General features: G+C 38.9%; 1 protein-coding gene across 1 annotated transcript in view; it reads right to left on the bottom strand.

Moving 5' to 3' along the window:
* Window positions 1-4,299: 4,299 nt before the first annotated feature.
* Window positions 4,300-19,145, bottom strand: part of PKHD1 (polycystic kidney and hepatic disease 1 (autosomal recessive)) — a 401,857-nt gene continuing 387,011 nt past the window's right edge. The window contains exon 66 of the mRNA XM_004674033.1: window positions 4,300-4,736. Coding sequence (XP_004674090.1) covers window positions 4,300-4,736 — 437 coding nt within the window. The remainder of the gene's footprint in view (window positions 4,737-19,145) is intronic.

Below are 19,145 nucleotides of genomic sequence, written 5' to 3' on the forward strand. Positions count from 1 at the left end.
TCACCTCCGGGGCAGGCGGGAATCGAACTCATGCGGAAGTGGCTTTAGATTTTCGATGCTGTGCTTTAACCCGCTGCGCCACCAGGGAGGGCCTGCACTGTGTTTTTAATGTCAAATTCCACCAGTGCGTTGCTGGCAGACATAACTGACTTTCGCATAACACAGCCTTACATCCTGCAACTGTGCTGCGTGCCTAGCCTTCGCCGGGGCCAGCCCACAGGTTTCGCTCACCGCGTCCACCCAAAGCTGTTAACTAGGACTTAGCTACATAGCCATGCCCAGTTGCAAAGGATGCTGGGAAATGCTGTCTTTAGCGGAGCGGTCAGTGCTCAGTTAAAAACTCTGTTTCTGGGGAAGAAGGGCGACAGATATCCCTCTGGCAACCCTTGAAGCACCGTCACTCCGGCCACCTCCTTTGACAAGAGACACTGAGGGTCCCCAGCAGCTATGTGGTTTCTCTACGCTGGCCCCTGTGTCCGCGTGGTCGCCAAGAACTAAGGCCAGAACATTTGAAACGAGCCCTGAATTCGCCCAATCTGCTTCGTGGTGGTTTTTTCATTTTTTTCTCTCTCTTTTTTAAAAAAAACATCCTTCCCCGCCCTTTTTAAAGACAGTGCAAAATGTAAACTGCAACAGATTTTTAAAATTACTCTTCTCTTTAAAAATAAAAGAAATAAAAAGTGAAAAAAAAAAAAGACTTATTTATTCATACAAGAACTGGGGTATGGGCCAGAGGTGTGCGGGGTGAGATAGAGTGGGGAGTAGAACAGGGAGAGTGACTGAAATATACTGCTGGGGGAAGAAGCAGGAGAGTAAGGAGAGGCCTACTGCACCATGTGGGTCTGCTGGCTGGCTGGGGATCCAACTCATACTGCAGTGGCTGCGGACAGCTTCACAGAGCTGTGCTTTAACCCATTGCATTTTGAACACTCTAGAATTTCAGCTTGTTCAGTATCTTGGGAGGAAGGAGTCCATTATGTATAGAAAGTCAGAAATAGGGGCAAGAAGAGATTCTTTGAAATAGGAACAAAATGTTTTTCTTTTTTTGTAATTTTTTTTTTTTTAATGAGGTAATACTGGTTTACATTGTTGTTGGTGTTTTGGAAGTATGAGATGCAAAGATGGGTGTCTTAGTGCACCCATCACTAAGACACTCGTAATCCATCACCATTGTCCAACTGTTTTCCTCTCCAAATTGTGCTCCCCATAGCTCCTCCTCTTCCCTTCTGAATGCTTCGTTTCTATAGTCAGTTTTCAAGGATTAGTTTTTGAATTTTAATTTAACAAGATATTTTTCAAGATATTATTGATTTGAATAAAGGGCAAGATTTGTTTCTGCTGGGAAACACTTATTAGGTTACCTATGTTAATAGGTTGAGTAAATTATAGTGGTACTTTATCTAATCAACTCACCTTGGCTCATGAATAAACCAAAAGTTTCTTTTTTGCTTCCAGCATTTACTCAAATCTCCCTTTTTCTAGGAGGAAAAAGAGGACTAGCTTACCTAGGGGTCGGGGATTCTGGTTAGACTCTGAAATTCCATGCCACATGTTAGAGTTCCCTGGGAATTTTCTGACTGCAGTTCTGGTCCAAGGAATCCATTCTGGCCTCAGGGATGCTCAACTTTGCTAGGGTAGACTTAATAAATCCATTATGGTAGTTTCAAAATAGAAGGATAGGATCAAACTTGCCTTCCAGAAAGATCAGCCCTTGGGCATGTAAAGGATGATAAGAAGATAGTAAAGATTGGGAGAAAGGATGAGGAAGGAATAGAAAATACAGCTGGTAGCAGATGCTTTGGGAACCAGAGAAGAGCATGAGGAACCATACTTAACTTCCAGATTTGCAGCTTGAATGCAGTAGTGTACACTGTGTTAAGGAAGGTTTAAGGGTATGCTAATCTCTAATGGGTGTGGGATATGCTAGCGGAAATTTCAGTAGGCTTTTGAATGTACAGTATGTAGCAGAAGAAAACAATCCGGGCTGGAATCTGAGGTGGTGAAACAAGTAACTGAGTGAAAGGAAGAGTACTTAAAAACATCTCAGCACTAAGATTGCACCATATTAAGATTGCCACCACATTATCACCCTCAAAAGTCTCAACTTCTGAAATGTTTTTGTACTCAAAGATTGCAGTTCTTTGAGAAGTGAATGTATATACCAAAGTAAAGATTGCAAACACAAATTACTTCATAGGCCAGGAAGATACATTTATAGGATAAAGAACAAGTTGAAGCAGACACTCATTAAACTAAGAATACATGATCTGCTAAGCCAATTTAATTTTTGGTTTGCTATGGTTTTAAATACTGTTCATTCTTAAACAAAACACATCTCTAAAGAGGATTTACCCTACAGACAGCCACCTTGTGTCCCGAGTGGATTGCTATAGAGTGATTTGCCATTCAAGTGCTATCTTAAACACAGTAGCCAGGACTGAAATCTCTTAAAGGTATCTATTTTAACATATACTCATTTTCCTTCAGAATCCAACATAGTATTGTACAGCAATTTTCCAGAGCAATCAGACGGCACTCAGAGAGGTGGAGGAAGAGAGATTTACTTGTCACATGGGCGGGCTCAGTGGGATCAGTCCCAAAAGGCTGAGCCCCGAATTATAGGAATGGAAAGGTTTTATACAGGTTGTATGAGGAAGCCTGTCATTCCATCCATCATAGCATAAGCAGTCTTCATTGTTTGGAAGGGGAGTCAAGGTAACTGCAGCTACTACTGTGGGCCATCAGGAACTTCCTGCCCCAGCAAGCAGCTTAATCCATGCAACAGACTCCCCCAAGCAGCAGGCCTGGGAAAGTAACAGAATCTGTGCAGACTTGGGAAACTTCCTGCTTCAGTATTACAGAGATGGCTATTATCTCCTTTCAGGGGCGGTCTTCAGGTGGAAGAAGATCTCTATATCAAGACTATCCTTTAAGACATCTGTACCATCTATACCAAGAGATCCAGCAGACATAAGGTAAGGTGAGACCTATTTTCCCACTGATGCCCTGCAGACAATGGCTTTCTTCCATTACCTCCTAGGGTGCAAATTCCAGGACTTCTTCATTTAAAATTCTGCAAAAAAATAAAGGACTATATTTCCTTCTTCTGTTCTAATTTGGACATAGGATAATCCTTTCATCTTTCAGAGACTGGAAAATTCTAGTTTATATTTAAGGAGAATTCTAAGAACTAGTTCTTTCTGGAAATTCTCATTGCCTCTGATATCTGTTTTACTCCTCTGGAGCAGAAATTTCTTCCAGATCCAGAGTGATGAACAGAGGTTGTTTAAAGTCTCCTTTAGTTTGAACACATATAGGCCATCTGCAAATGTGTGAATTACACAACTTTGATTATTTTCCATTACTTATTATAATCAGTTGACCCTCTGCTCTGGTGTCTATGACAACTCCTAGTACATAAACAGTTGTGGGGGGAGGTCTATATATGACTGAATTTCTCCTTGCCTTCATTGGAATGAATTTTCCTTCATCAAAATCAGTTTCTGAGAAGTTAGTTCATAATCCGGATGAGCATTTGGATATCTCTGACCTTCATATATAGCTGTTTTCCAGTTAAACATTTGAACCAGATTCTAACAGAAAGAATTACTGAAAAACACATTGATCCATCACCAACTTCCTTTCCCAAACCTGGTGTTTTATATCTTTGTCCCTAACTAAAATCTCAGCAAAACCCACAAGAATGTAAATTTTCATGTGTTAATAGTCATAAGGTACAAACTGGACTTTTTTCTCCCCTTCTATAGATACCAAATAATGATTGAATTTAAGCTGTAAAATAAAATCAGCTTGTAAAAATTAATAAGCTGCCTTAGATCAGGTAGTGTGGTTTTCTGTGCCTAAAATATGTTTTGCTGTAACACTGCAGAAACAACTAAGCTAACCAGATAGCTCCACAATCCCCTCCATAAAAGAAGTTCAAATTGTGATGGGTGCTACTAAATAATCCCCAGGAAGCTTAATTACCCCCCCTACTGGTGTGAATCAACATTATACATTATAATATGGTAACTGGCTTAAGTTAAAAATAAGTAAAAAATTAACAAATAGATGGGACCCTGTTATCTCACATCCTTGCACTCACATCATGGTAAATACAAAAGACATGCCAGACACTTTTTAGCTGCAAGCACACGTATGGCTGTCTTCCACTTAGAGCTCAACAGAGAATGCAAAGTTGAAGTTCTCTCCCTTCTAGTGTCCCCAAACGTCAGTCCCCGTCAACCCTGCTCACTTGAACATTCAGACTTTCAGTCCAAATGCCCATACCAATGCCTGTCACAGCTGTTCCTGAGTAGTTTCCGGATGTGCTGAATGAAGGCAAAATGCCTCAGCAGCAGCATAGGAGGCTTGCTTCTCTTGGGAAAGCCCCAAGCTGCCACTTTCCTTGGCCAGCTGACTGTGCTCCTGGAATTGTTGCCTCTCTTGTCTGAGATCTGGGCAGAGAAGCAGCAGCTGATCCCGGCCTGCCAGCTGGTATCTGAGCAGCTGCTCTTGGGCCTCCTTCCAGGTTCCAGACTCCTGCAGGTAGACCTGCTGTGCAGGAGAGTCTGGAAGACAGGTGTGCCTGTGGGCTGTGCCACCGGTCATACTGGGAACAGCCTCTGCCTGTTCCCCTCGGGCAGCAAGGCGGCTAACCTTCCTCCTTGACACTCCATTCAGGGATTGGTGGGGGAGGTGGTTCAGCCTGCCCAGCATGACCTTCATCCTCATATCTGTGGAGAAAATAAGTGGGGGAAGAAATGGAGTCAGAGCTCAATGAGTTGATGACACATTTTGCATTGTTAGCATTCCTGAAAGATCATATTAAATGATCAGTGACTGAATTATATTGATGTATTGCTTTCCAAATATCATTGGAAATATTTTATTTAAAAAGAAACCACTGTATCCTATTCCAACTTTATAAAGAGTACTAATTACCCAATAAAACCTCAATCATGTGGCTCCCTAGAAAAAACACTTTTATTACAGGAATATTCATTGTCAGCATGATAGCATGATATGAAATAGGAAAAAAGTAGACAACAGTCAGATGAGAGTGGATTACCTCACACTTATATTTAAAAATATGAACTCTAAAACCAATCTCATCCAATACTTTCACTTGTATGGCATTATATTACTCTAGGTGCTAATTAACAATTACTAAAATGAATTTTATTTTAGAGGTGACATCCATTTGTTTTTCCCCCCTAGTCATCAAATTAATATTCAATTCAGAAGAGTGTATCTTCAGCACTGACCACTTAGCTGGATAATCTGGCTGTTTTTGCCCTCATATATCCCTATTCTTTGAAGGTTATACTTGTTATATAAAGAAATGATAAATCTATGCTTTCAAAAGTGATCGTGTCATATGTTAATGATCTATCATACTACTTGAACAATAAAAAATGATGAACAAAGACCCTACAGAGTTTTACTGATACAATTCAGTCAAACTGACCAAAATAGTTGTATCTATTAGTTAGTAAATAAGTGAAAGTTGGCCATTAGAAGCTACATTGCCCAGAAATTAACGCTAGAGACCGGAATCAAACAAATACAATTAAGAATTAATTTAAGCAAGAATTTGGTTAATTGAAATGAACCAAGAATTTTCTAACTTGTTTCTTTACCCCTGAAATAAATGCATAAATTGTATGCCTCAGTTTACTCATCTGTAAATGTGTAAATATGTAAATTTGTATTCCTCAGTTTCCTCATCTGTAAACCAGTGACTGTGATAGTGTACACATCATAAGATTATTTCAAAGTAAATTAGATGAAGCACAAGAGACTGTAATAAAGTAGGTTTAATAACTAATAACCATCACAAATGAAATCACTTGTGGTCTCAGCCCCTTCCAAGTACTATTAATGTTTTACATGCACTTCCTCATTTACTCCTTCTAGCTACCTGAGAAGCCTAATCCTGTAGTTGTCCTCATTTTACAGAAGGAGAAACAAAGGCACAGAGGATTAAGTTACTTGCCCTAGATCTGAAAACCTTTAAAGGTTTTTATAAGACTCAAAATTAGCTGTTTGGCTCCAACACCATGTACTTTACCACCTCACAAGTATTTTTTTTTTTTTAAGATTTATTTATTTGTGCATACGAAACTGGGGTACAGGCCAGAGGCTCAGGGGCAGTGAGAGGCTTCACCAGAGACAGAGTGGGGAGCAGAACAGACAGATCAATGAAGTACACTGCTGAGGGGAGCAGTGGGTGGGTCAGGAAAGGTCTGCCACACCATGTGGTCACCTCCGGGGCAGGCTGGAATCAAACTCATGGGGAAGCGGCTTTAGATTCTCAGCGCTGTGCTTTAACCCGCTGTGCCACCAGGGAAGGCCACAAGTATTTTTTTATCTGCCTATAGCTTACCTTAAAATGTATCCTAAATTAGTAATCTATAGCTATTTTATTAGTAATTCGTAGCTATCTTTAGCTCACACAGATACACACTATTTAAATTCACATTAAAATTCACAAAAAAATTAAATTCACAAAAAGATCAAGAAGATTATTAGATGTATAAATTAGGAAAGTCTTCCCTGTCCCCACAAACTGTCTATTACACGCACACCCCATTCTCACCAATTTTCTTAAATGTCAGCCCTTAGCTTGACTTGTATTTATTTGCCAAATATCTTGGTTCCTGAAGGTTTTTAACATTTCCATTCAGAAGTTTCAATATCAATATCTCAAAAGAATGAACTTGTCATATTTTCCCCAAATCACATTCTTCTCTTTAATTACCCCTTTATCATTCATGCAGTCCCCTTTTCAGGAGCTCCAACTATAGAAGGAGTCATTCGCATCCTCCAGACATTCTTCATCTATTTACTCCATTTGGTAGCTTGTTCATTTATTCACCATTTACTGAGCACCTGCTACCAGGACTATCGCGGCAGACAAGAAATGCCTCAAAAAATCTTGGAGTTTATGTTCTGAGAGTAGAAACAGACATTAAACAAGAACATTCATGGAGACTGTTCTAGACCCTAGGATAACACGGCACCTGGGAACATCTCTCAAGCTGTCCAGAACTGCAGGAAACAGACCTCTGAGGTGATTAATATTAATACAAGTAATAATGTAAATTTAACAGGCAGGTACTAGGGAAGAGAGAAGAGGAAGTGCTTAACCCTGCCTGAGATTCCACAAAGCAGATGACTTCTGAGTTTCAAAGGTCAATGTGCTGAGGAGGCATTCATTGTGGTTCCAGCATAGAAGGAAGCCAGGCAGCAGAGGGAAGGCATATAAAGGACTCTGAAAACAGCTGCAGACTGAGAATGAGAACCGAGGGTATGTAAGCAAATGTGGGTGTGTACACAGGGTGAGAGTTGGTATGAAAATCATGTAATAATAAAAGACAGAGCTCAAAAATGAATCAAAAGACTTGAAAACCCTACTAAGATTTATTTCATTGAAGATGACGAGTCCTGGTAAGTTTTGGAATAGGGTGATGCTATTTCATCACCATCTTGGAAAATACGTCCTTTCTAAATCGAAGAAAATGAACTAGGAGGGAGTTTGGCTACTATACTAGTGTGTGAAAAACATAATAGTACAGTAGCCCAGAATCAGATATTTTTAAGAGTTTGATAGGTACCTTCAAAGACAAATTATAACAGGATGCCGAAGAGAAACAGGATAATAAACACAGAAAATTTAGGTATGGGTCATGGACTTTAGTAGCAGGCCCCATTGAAAGATGAAAGAACAGAAGCTAGTAGTATTCTTTTAATCCAGGGAATGTAAAACAGTGTATTTCTACTGCATCAGAAAAAAAGAAATTCTTTGGTACGCATAAGATAAACCAATTGAATATAAAAATGTCCCTCTTAGTCTGTTTACTGCACAGCTTCCTCATGGTTATAGCTGGTAGTGAATTTTTGTTGAATGATTATCTAAATTAACATAAGAACTCAAATACATTTCATCTTTTTGATTTTTTGAAAACATGGACTTGATCTTACTCTGCTTTTATCTTCCATAGAATGATCTCACTGTTAACTAAATATTGATATTACTTTCCTTTTCTGTTAAGAACTGTATCCTCAAGAAAGTGGGAAGTTCTTTTAGACTAAGTATCTCCAAAAGCACTTCGTATTAACAAAGAATCTAATTTTACATTCTGGTTACTACTGTGTGTGTGAGAGAGAGAGAGAAAGCATGTGGGCACTTGTGCCCAGAGTAGTGATAAGAATAAAGGTTTTGGAATATGACAAATTATTTCAAACCATTTGTTAGATACCTCTGGATTTGCTAGAAAAAAGTATTTTAACCTTAGAATGGCAATTTTCTTATTGGTACAATTAGGCATAATTGTTGAGGGAAAATCTGCTTTGCTGTTTTGTAAGTTTGTCAGGAAAGCAGAGGAGCTACGTTATGGTATCTTGTAAACTAGAAAGACCCTATCAAAGTTCAGCTGCTGTGTTGTAGTTATGTCCTGAGGATGATGGGAAGGAGGAGGAGGAGGGTGGGGATGAGGTGAAGATGATAATGATGACCTTGAAAATGATAACTGGAGGAAGAAGCAAAAGGACCATTCACAAGACGATTTTATTGAAATTTAGGATAAATGTTGGTTTAAATCAATACTATTTTCAAAGTTAGAATATTTAATTTCAATATTTCAAAGTCCTTTCAGCTAAGTGCCCAAATATAACTCCTTAAAACTTATGTGTATATACATAGGGCTTAGTCTTTGGCTGTACCCTACTCTGAGCCCAAATGGTTTAATCCTTTGCTCTGATTTCCTCACCTACAATTTGTAAAAATTTTCTTAAAACACACCTTAGCACTGAATATTTTTTCTATCCAGTCATTTTAAAGCTCTCTCTTTTCTTCTATTCCCCTCCCAAAATACCTTCCTTCTTTCAGAAAGTTATTCTCTAGCACAGTTTCTCATTTTCATAATACATCTCATATTGAGGGGTTTAATAATTTATTTTTTAAGATTTATTTTTATGTATTTATGCATACAAGAACTGAGGTACAAGCCAGAGGTACAGGGGCAGTGAGAGGATCAGAGACAGAGACAGAGACAGAGACAGAGCAGGGAGCAGAACAAGCAGATTGACTGAAACACACTGCTGAGGGCACTTTAACTCCTGCACCACCAGGGGGATGCTCTTGAGCCATATTTCTAGTTGTCAGATAAAAGGTTTTGTTCCATACAAAACTCAAATATCATCCACTCCTTAAGACAACTACATTCTAGGGGCTCCTAACGTGTAAGAGGGTGAGAGGATTCACCAGAGAAAGTATGGGGAACAGAAGGGGTGGATCTACTGAAATACACTACTGAGGGGAATGGCAGGTAAGACCAGAGAGCTCTGCTGTTCCATGAGGGTCACCTCCATGGCTGGGGTTTGAACTCATGCAGCAGTGGCTGGTGATAGCCTGAAAGCGCTCAGACTTTAACCTGTGCACCACCAGGAAGGCCCTCAATTTATTTGTATAAGCAGTAGGTATCATAGTTCAAATTTCTTTTCTTTTTTTTTTAAGATTTATTTATTTATGCATACAGAATTGGGGTATGAGCCAGAGGTGCCGGGGCAGTGAGAGGATTCAGTAGGGTCAGGAGAGGTCTGCTGTGCCATGTGGATTACCTCCAGGGCAGGGATTGAACTCGCACTGAGGCAGCTGCAGTTTGCTTTCAGTGCTGCGTCCTAACCCATTACACCACCAGGGAGGGCCAGTTCAAATTTCAAAATAATGTTATTAAATAGTAGATTTTTAGCACATTAAAGGAAATTCAAGATTCTTCTTTAAGGATACCACTACTTATTTGTATTTTAATATGTTCTTTGAAGAGAGAAAGGTTAATGTCTTTAGAATAAAGATACTATAGATTTTATTACTTGTACATTATGTGCTCCAAAACCTTTTATCTATAAAATTTACAGTAACATGTATAAGCATATATGTGTTTTATGAAAGCTTATAACATTGACTTATAACATTATATAAATTTTAAGTTTAGAGTTTTATATTTTAACATTACATACTGCATTATAATCACCTGAATTAAAATAACACTTCTATACCAATTACCACATGTTGGATCCTATGTTATATATATGTGTATTGTATAATTTATATATACTATATATTGTGTATTTATAATCTCTGTGTATTATTTAATCCTTAAAAACAATTTTCTAAATTAAATACTATTATTGCCCTTTTAAAAGGGAGATCATTGAAATACAGAGAGATTAAGTAACATTCCAAGATCACACACAAAGTAGTGGTTGCTCTTATTTAATAGAATTCAAGATATTTGGCTCCAGAATCTGTACTCCAGTATTTAAGTAACACCATGTCAAGTTAATGACAATAATGAGGAGGTAAGAAGAATGTTTGTTTGCATGTTAAAATAGGAGTGCGGCTTGCATGTGAACATCATCAAAGTATAGAAATACCTCACATTGAAAAATAAAAAGGATGAAAAACATCCTAAACACCCAGTAGGGAGGTATAAACACTATCATCAACATTTCCCATACCTTCTTTTCTCCTATCATCATCAAATTCATTAACTACTGTTTTAGATAATGGGTACCTTTATTAGCTGATGTATTATATCCTCTCTCCATTTACTGGCAGCTTTCTTGGTTTGTGTTAGGAGACAGAATTCATGTCTACAGCACACTATTTGATACAGTCTCAGGGCAAAGGGTGCCAGTTCCCTACCTCCATCTAATCTAACAACAAATGGGACCTGCACTGAGGAAGACAGAAGATAATAACATAACAATATGTAATAAACTTTGATTGGAGCAGTAAAACAAGGTTAACTAATCATACTGTGTCCATTATGCATCAAATATATTATTGAACAGAATGTTAATTATGTCTTTAACTCTCTTTTTCCAGTCTTTGTGCCTAGAATGTATTTTCAAGGCCACCTAACCATGGGATCATTCTATTGTTTAAAGCTATGTGAACCTTCATGCTATTCAAACTCCCTGTGGGATCTTCAACTCCTTCCAGAACTCTCTCTTGACAACTCAAACTACATTAATTTATGCCGAGTACTTGCTGACTGGAGTTTCACATTTGACTTGTCAACTGCTTTTATTTTTAGTTACCTTTCCTTGTATGACAGTCTCATCTTCCTCTTAGGACTTTTGAGTTCCCTCAGGGAAGAACTTTCTGTGCCAGTAATCTAGTCCCCCTGTCATGCCCAGTCCTATGCCAACCACTAAGCTTAGTGTCATGTCCTTAATTACTGCTCCCACCTGGAGGAAAAGACACAGTTTATCAAGATGAGCAAATAACCAAATAACAAAAATCATAAATTGTCAAGTAGAAGCCAATTTTGAAAAGGAAATGAGGCTTTGTATCTTTATCCCTTCATAAAACCAATAACACTTCACAAAAGAAGAATCAAACACTACAAGTCACCTATTTTCAATCTACTCAGGATATTGCTACCCATTTTTTTTAAAGGCCATCTATTTTAAAGTCTATTTTCACTTGTTCTTCAAGTCTGCATCTATTCATAAAAGACTAACACAAATGTAGCTTCTCTTCGCCACCTCCAAAACATTTTAAAATCTATGAATTATTTACATGGCAGCTCCAATCAGCAACATACCTGACAGACTCTCCAGCTGAAATGAAAGTGCACTGTGTAAAGGTGCCCAGCGAGACTGGCACCTCCCACTGCGAGGTTATAGACAGAACTAAGTCAGCACACATTATATGTCAGCGCCGACATCAGAAAGAATCAGATCCTTTGATCTTGGACCTCCACAGGAAGCTTAGATCTCAGACAAATTAGATAAAAAATGAATTTATAGCAGATATGTGTCCTAAGGCAGTCAGAGAAATGTTTGGGTTTTAGGGAAGGAAGAGCAGTAACAAAACATAGGAATCGGAATGCTTATTTCCACTTCTACCTTGTTGGTGAGTTCCACACAAATGAAAACATGAGATTTCAAACTGTCTCTCCACTCCTCTTACAGTCCCATTGGTAGTTCCAATCAAGTTTTAGGAGAATAGGATGAAATATGGGAACATATATCTCTTCTGTAGGGAAAGTGTGACTCTAATTTGGGGCCAGGTTGGACCCACAGTTGATAATAATTTTATCTATTCTCAAACTCTTTCTCTTTCTAAAACTTTCTTGTACAACAAACACATACTATGCCTGGGAGTTATAAATTTTCATGGGTACTGGTCACCAGCTTCTTTGCACTGGGATCAACATTGAATCACCCTACCTGCACTACTTAGTTTTTCCTATCCCAGGGTGTTACACTCAGTGTGGGATTGTGGATTCAATACCAAAAGCCCAATATATTTGCTTGCACTTTGGAGCCTTAGTAAGACCTAAAACAAAGAGATAGATAATTGATCAACCGACATGAAAAACATTCTCCACCTTGGTTTCTCATTTGTCAATCAGGGCAACAACAGTCCTGCCCATGCATTGAAGAAGCTATATGCATTATTAATAAATTCTATTACCTATGTCCTTTCTAGATCATTTGTTCCTTTGAGTAAAAGCCTATTTATTTTTAATAAGCAATGCATGGCAAATTGGAAGGTAAGGGCAGTTTTAAAATATAAACAAGGAAAAAATACCTTAAATCTCATGTCATATAATAAGTGATCACCATTTGTTTGTTTTTAAAATATTCTAAAACCTAACTTATTAACTCATGTGGAATTTAACTTTGGTGCATTCTTTGAAGTATGAATTTAAGTTGATAAATGTTCTAAATAGGCTTACTAATCCACTTATAGGTTAAGACTTCTACTTTTTTTGTTATCTCCTTTATAACATAATATATTTCAGTACCTACTCTCTGCATCTGTATCTACATCTATATCTATAATTATTTCTATCTATATGTAGTTAAGGTTGTATCTATTGATATGCCAATATATTCTTGTGCATCAGATTATCTTAATAGTATCAAAAATGCTCTCTCTTTGGCTACACATTCTTACTGATACAAAATCAGTTTCTTGTAGAAAAAAACAACAGTTGTTTTACATCATTGATCCATATTTAAAAAAAAATATTTAGAATCACTTTTCATCTATAAAATGATTGGAATTACATTGAAACATGTTAATTTAGGAATAACTCAGATATTTTGTCAATCTAATTAACACATATAATAATTCCCTATGTAGTCAAATTTTTTCTTTAAACTATTCATTAAAGTACAGTGTATTTTTTGTAAAAGTTTCATACATCTCATAAGATTTTATTCCAAGTCAGCATATGGTTTGCACTGCTGCATATTTCCTTGTTTCTTAATTATATATAATTGGTTTATACAATATTATTTTGAATGGATTGAAATCTTGTTTGAGTAGTTACTTAAATTATTTATAAATTACAGCAGTTAATGTTGATCTTTTATCATTAAACAACTATATTATCTGCAAACCATTGTGTGTTTTCTCCAGCAATGTCCTCTTAATCTTGTTTTATATTCCATCCCCAAATTTATGTAATAAAATTATAGACATACTTTGTCTTCCTTTGCATAGGAATTCTTTTACTGTCCCAATATTAAATATGATATTGGATCTTGGTTGTAAATATCACTGGAATGAAATTTCCATGTTATTTATTGGGCATGCTCTTATTTCTGGTTATTTTTTAAGAAGTTTTCTGAAGGAATAAGTACTAGGTTTTATTTGTGTTTCTAAGGAATGAGATGTTCATAACTTCTTAAATTATAGGACAAAGGGGTGCTACTTGAATTTTAACAAATTCTTGATATAGTTTTACTTTCCTGGGAACGTGGGGCACTCTCAAGTCCTGAATTGTTTCATTCTCCACTTCTGGATATCTAAGTCTTTTTCTCTTCTCACCTCCACCTTACTCACATAGACTTGTACTTACAAAAGATAAATTGACTCATTATACTTTCACAAAATACACCACATATAATCAGTGGAACTATAAGGTGGTTGAGATGCATACCTGAAGTTGATGGTCACGGACAGGTATACATTATACTGTGCCTTCTCATTTTTTAATTTGTATTTATTTATTTATTTATTTATTTATTTATTTATTTATTAAGATTTTATTTTATTTGTACATACCAAACTGGGGTACAGGCCAGAGGCTCAGGGGCAGTGAGAGGCTTTACCGCTTTACCAGAGACAGAGTGGGGAGCAGAACAGGCAGATTGACGAAGTACACTGCTGAGGGGAGCAGGAGAGGTCTGCTACACCATGTGGTCACCTCTGGGACAGGCAGGAATCAAACTCATGCGGAAGTGGCTTTAGCTTCTCAGTGCAGTGCTTTAACCCGCTGCGCCACCAGGGAGGGCCATATACTTTGCCTTTTTAATGTCAGTTTTCCATTACCAACATTGGGTACATGAATTTCATCCAAAAATAAGTGACCAGACAAAGTGTGGACCAGACAAAGGGGAAGCATCACTGACATCAGCAGCAGTTTCTCCTACAAAGACAAAGCTAGTTAAACCAGGAACAAGGACAGGAAACGGCTGAAGGGAGTCATTGCCTGGACCCAGGAATTCACAGTTTGCTTATTTTTAGGCCACAAAAGAAAAGCAATTATCCTGCTCTTAATTCTGTGAAACTTAATAAACTTTCTATAGCTCTTTTAAAAGAGATAGCCTTTTTTCAGCAGTAGAAAAGACTGTTGGAATCCAGGGGTCTCTGGAAAGGAGAAACAAGAAGGGGGTGGGGTGTCCATGATTCATTTCTGCCTTCATCATTCATTCAACAACAGACCAGTGGTCTAATATCAAAATATCCCTCACTGGAATTAGAACAGATAAGGGATCTGCAAAAGGATTTGTACAGGTTGCATAAATTGGGATGCAAAATAAATCATCCCATCCTCCTCTAGTCTTCCCAAGTTAGATAAGTAATGAAAACAGCATCACATGAGTTAATAAAGGAAAAATAACTTAATAACATATGTATGGGGGAGTGAGTGCTAGGGCAAGTTAGGGATAACTCAGCAGATTCAGGGACAGTATGGGGAGGGACTTCAGGAGAGTCAAGGAGGGTGGGGCTCCAGAGATAAGGGCAACATATTTCAAAGGGGACTAATGAAACACCCCAAGACAAGGAGCTAAAGGACTTTCTGGAACAAAGACAATTAAAAAAAGATAAGGGTTGGGACACAAGACTTAGTTCTGGGCAACAGAGACCTGAAGAGAGTGAGTGAAACCACTGAGTACTAACCAATCCCAAAGAGACTGGTGGAGCTGTAAAATAATTAAGGAAAAAAGGTGTATATTTCCTGAGGCATGACTCTACTTTGGCTCCCTTGACCCTCTCTGGTCTGGTCCCACCTGCCTGGCTGTCCCTCTTTATTTCTATTCCCTTTCACCTTAATAAACTTTTTCTTTTCTCTAAACAAATCTGCCTCTTCTCACTTGCCTGCCTGAGCCTCGGAAGGTTCGGTACAGTATGGAGGATACAAAGAGATAGCAAGGACAGTAAAACCAAATGGAGATTTATTTCTGCACTCTGCACAAGGTTCACTGACCCCAGAGAGTTGAGGTCAGATAAGTCGCACTGAGGGAAGGGTAAGAGGGGTGTTTATAGGCTTAGGCAGGGGGTAGAAATGGCCAGCTGGAAAATTTTGACAAGCAACTCGAACTTATTTTTCTTCCTGGGCTCGGGGCTTGTGTTAACTGGTGGTGACAAACGAAGTCATGACCAACAAGTCATGAGGTCATTGCTCCCAAATATCTGCTTCTGTTAAGGGCAACTGCTCCTTCCCTGTGCTGATGTTTGGCTGGTGCCTGAAACTTGCAAGCATTTGAGAAGTTCCTGCTGCAGCTTCATGAGACCCCAACCATGGTGGTCTAGTGATTGGGACTCAGTGCTGCCACTGCAGCCTGAGATTCACTCCTGGCTGGGAGACGAGGCCTGAAAACCTGAATTTTCTGTATCAGTTGCAAATTTTAAAGACCAATGGCACAGACCAGGAATAAATATCCTGTGCTGTGGTGTAACTGGGTGGTCCCTAGGAGAAGGGAAGTTCCAGGTTCCCTGCCCCACCCAGAAGGAGGGTGGAACTGAGCAGAGAAAAAGGAGAGAGAAGAAGAGAGAAGGGGCCAGATGGAGAAGGAGGAGACCTGAGGAAGCCACATGGAGCAGCAAGCATGTGATGAAGAAACCGGGCTTGTTTCCTGACCCTGGACTGGTTAAGGCAGATGTGGGTGAGATACCTGTAGGGAGGTGACCATGGCAGTGTTTATATTGATTTTGATTTTGCTCTTTTCCTCCCAGATTTGTCGGGCCATTTCTGACCTTTTTCCATGGGTCCCGGCCAGAAGGTGCTTTAGTCTTGTGGCAGGCTTTCAGGCCTTGCTTTGGGCCAATCCCTTTTGGGTTGACTTTTGCCCACGAGGGGATGGTTAACTTCAGGTGTTTGATTTAGAAGTTACATTCTTTGTGTTCCATATTGTATAGTCACTGTATTAAAGTCACTTTTCATTAAAGCTTTATATGTTTTGTCTTGCTGCGGTGGATGGCAGAACCCACTTAGAGCAGGCAGGTTTTGGGGCCTCAGGGGTGTCTCTCTCTGAATTGAGGTGCCCTATAACAGTGGGACCCCAGATATATCACATGAGACAAGAGAGGGGAGAGACTTCATATGACCTATAAAAAGGGAGTTACTTTATCTTTACTAAAGATGAGTTTCTTGATAAACCTAGAACTAGGTGAGAGCCCCCAAAATTACATTTTTCGAAGTCATAGAAGGAAGAACAGTGATGGTTTTTTCATGCAGAAACAACAGAAGTTTAGGAGATATTGATCTCTTCCTTGATAAGGGCAGAACAAAGGATTTCAGTCAGAACAGAAGCTCCTCTCCTAGCCTTCAGGGCACTACTGCTCTTACACATTCTGCATTCTTTAAGGAACTGTAATAGGCCTCCTGTGGCTCTCAGAGACTAGACAGGCTCCTAGTTATCACACTAGGTGAACTAGAGGTATTCCTGAGTTTACTGAGAAGTCTATCTAACCCCTTTGTGGGAACTGACTGTCCACACAGAAAACAATTACATGACATACAAAACATGGCAGAAGTCTTTTCAAAGCTGAGAAGAGACAGTTCCTTCCAGATAAGAGAATTTGAAAAAGAGAAAAAGTGTTTGATCTGAGGTGGGAAGGAATGGTAGAATTTAGACATGTGTATACATTACTTTCTTGAGGGAAAAGGAAGGGGGATAGGGAACCTTACAGCAGAAACATTTAGGACTCACAGGAGAAAATCAGAGATGGGGGGTGATTAATGAATTTTAGCTTAAATCTGGCTATGGAAGTTTCCAGGAATCTAAGGTGGGGTCAGAAAAGATTATCAGACAGAAGTAGGGACAGAGAGGATTACCAATTTTAGAAAACCAACCCAATCTGACCCCAGGGCAATGGCCTCCACAATAATTCCATCAAAGCACACTATAAAAACCTACCCCTTTCTCTGGTGAATGGCACTTCTTATCTTTCAGTCTGTGTCTATGCAGACATCTCTCTTTTCTCTCCTTTCCTGAATAAACTTGCCTTGTACTGTTGAATGGGAATGTTTGCTGAATTCTTTCTCAGAGGGGCCCAAGGACCCCACATAATGGAACCCTATCACCTGAACCACATCATCGAATGGAGAAGTGAACATCTGTAAGAAGTGGACTGACACTCAGCTGAAGGCATCTGTATATTAAAGTCGGGGGAAGTGAAATTCAAAGATATTGCTGAGACAGAATTGATATAACATAGCAAGTGAGGGGCCTGGGTGGTGATGGGAGCTGAAGAATACTCTGAGATGTCTGTCTTGGAAGATTCAAAGGCAATGAATCAAATTAGGGGCACAAGAGCAGTTAAGGTATGATATGAAATTGAAATTAAAGTACCAAAGTAGGAGTCCCTCCCTGGAATTTGTGTACTTTAGTTTGTACAAACTGGACATCCACACCCTTGGTAAATGGGATTTGAAGCACTGTGATAGGATTTAGGAGCTAGAGGAACTAAACTAATTTAAGACAATGATATCCTTTCTTTCCCTATTATTCTCTCCCATCTTTAAGTCCTTCAAAAAAAATGTATTTGTTATGACTGTTTTATGCTCCATTGTTGACTATCTGGGATTGTTCTTTCATTTTTCCCAAGATATTTATTATTGTGTCCCAATCCTAGTGGAAATTCATAACAGATAAAGTACCAGTATTACTTCTATACAGAGACAATCTTAAAAGTTACCAAACATTATTGAGGAGATACTTATTGAATATTTATTGGGTGATAAACATCTAGTTGCATTCATTAAGTCCTTCCAGCAATCTCTCACCTACATGTTGCAAAGATAAGTAGTAGATTATAAGACCTGTAGGAAAAGCATGGGGTTTTCTGAGTTTCCCAGACTGTTTTTAGAGTAACCTTCTAGCACAGATGGCCTACTGGATAACTTGTAGCCTTGCTATCTAGCCCAGTAAATGAAATGTAACCTTGATGTATAGTTCCCATTGGATAAACATACTTGTGTAAACTAGGCCTAAACTTGCCCTTCAGCCAGTTTTGTCTATAAATTATATACGAGCTAATACGATCTCTTCTGACGAGCCTCTCATGGCACCTCACAGGCCTCTCTCTGGGCACAAGGTCACCACTGCTCTGGAGCCCATGGGTCTGCCACTGCTGGATGCTGCTGCTACCTGTGTGTCTCCTGCTGTGTCATAACAGTCATCTGCTGCCATCAAGAACTGGGCAAGCTTGTAGTTGGGATCCCATACTTGGGGACGAGGAAAGGATAACACACAAATGAGGAGAAGGTACAGCACAGTTTCTGCCTGTGTTTCTCAACTTTTGTGTTATTGACTCTTAGGCCAGATAATCTTTGCTGTTGGGGGTGGTTCTGCCATTGTGAAATGTTTATAGAATCCCTGATGTTTTCTCATGAAATAACAGCATATCCTTTCCCCCAAGCTAGATAATGAAAATGTCCCCAAACTTTGCAAACAGCCTTTGAGCCAACTGTCACCATTTATTTGTGACTGAAAGTGTTCCCAGGACATAAGACTTTCATTTTTAAGAGTAGGAAACCTCTAGAAAAGTCAAGATGTCTTTACTACACTGCTTGAGGAGCAAAAGTGTCCCTGGTTGAGAGAACCAT

This window comes from Condylura cristata, unplaced genomic scaffold (genome assembly GCF_000260355.1).
Source record: "Condylura cristata isolate star-nosed mole 26May11 unplaced genomic scaffold, ConCri1.0 scaffold00001, whole genome shotgun sequence".
Taxonomy (NCBI): domain Eukaryota; kingdom Metazoa; phylum Chordata; class Mammalia; order Eulipotyphla; family Talpidae; genus Condylura; species Condylura cristata.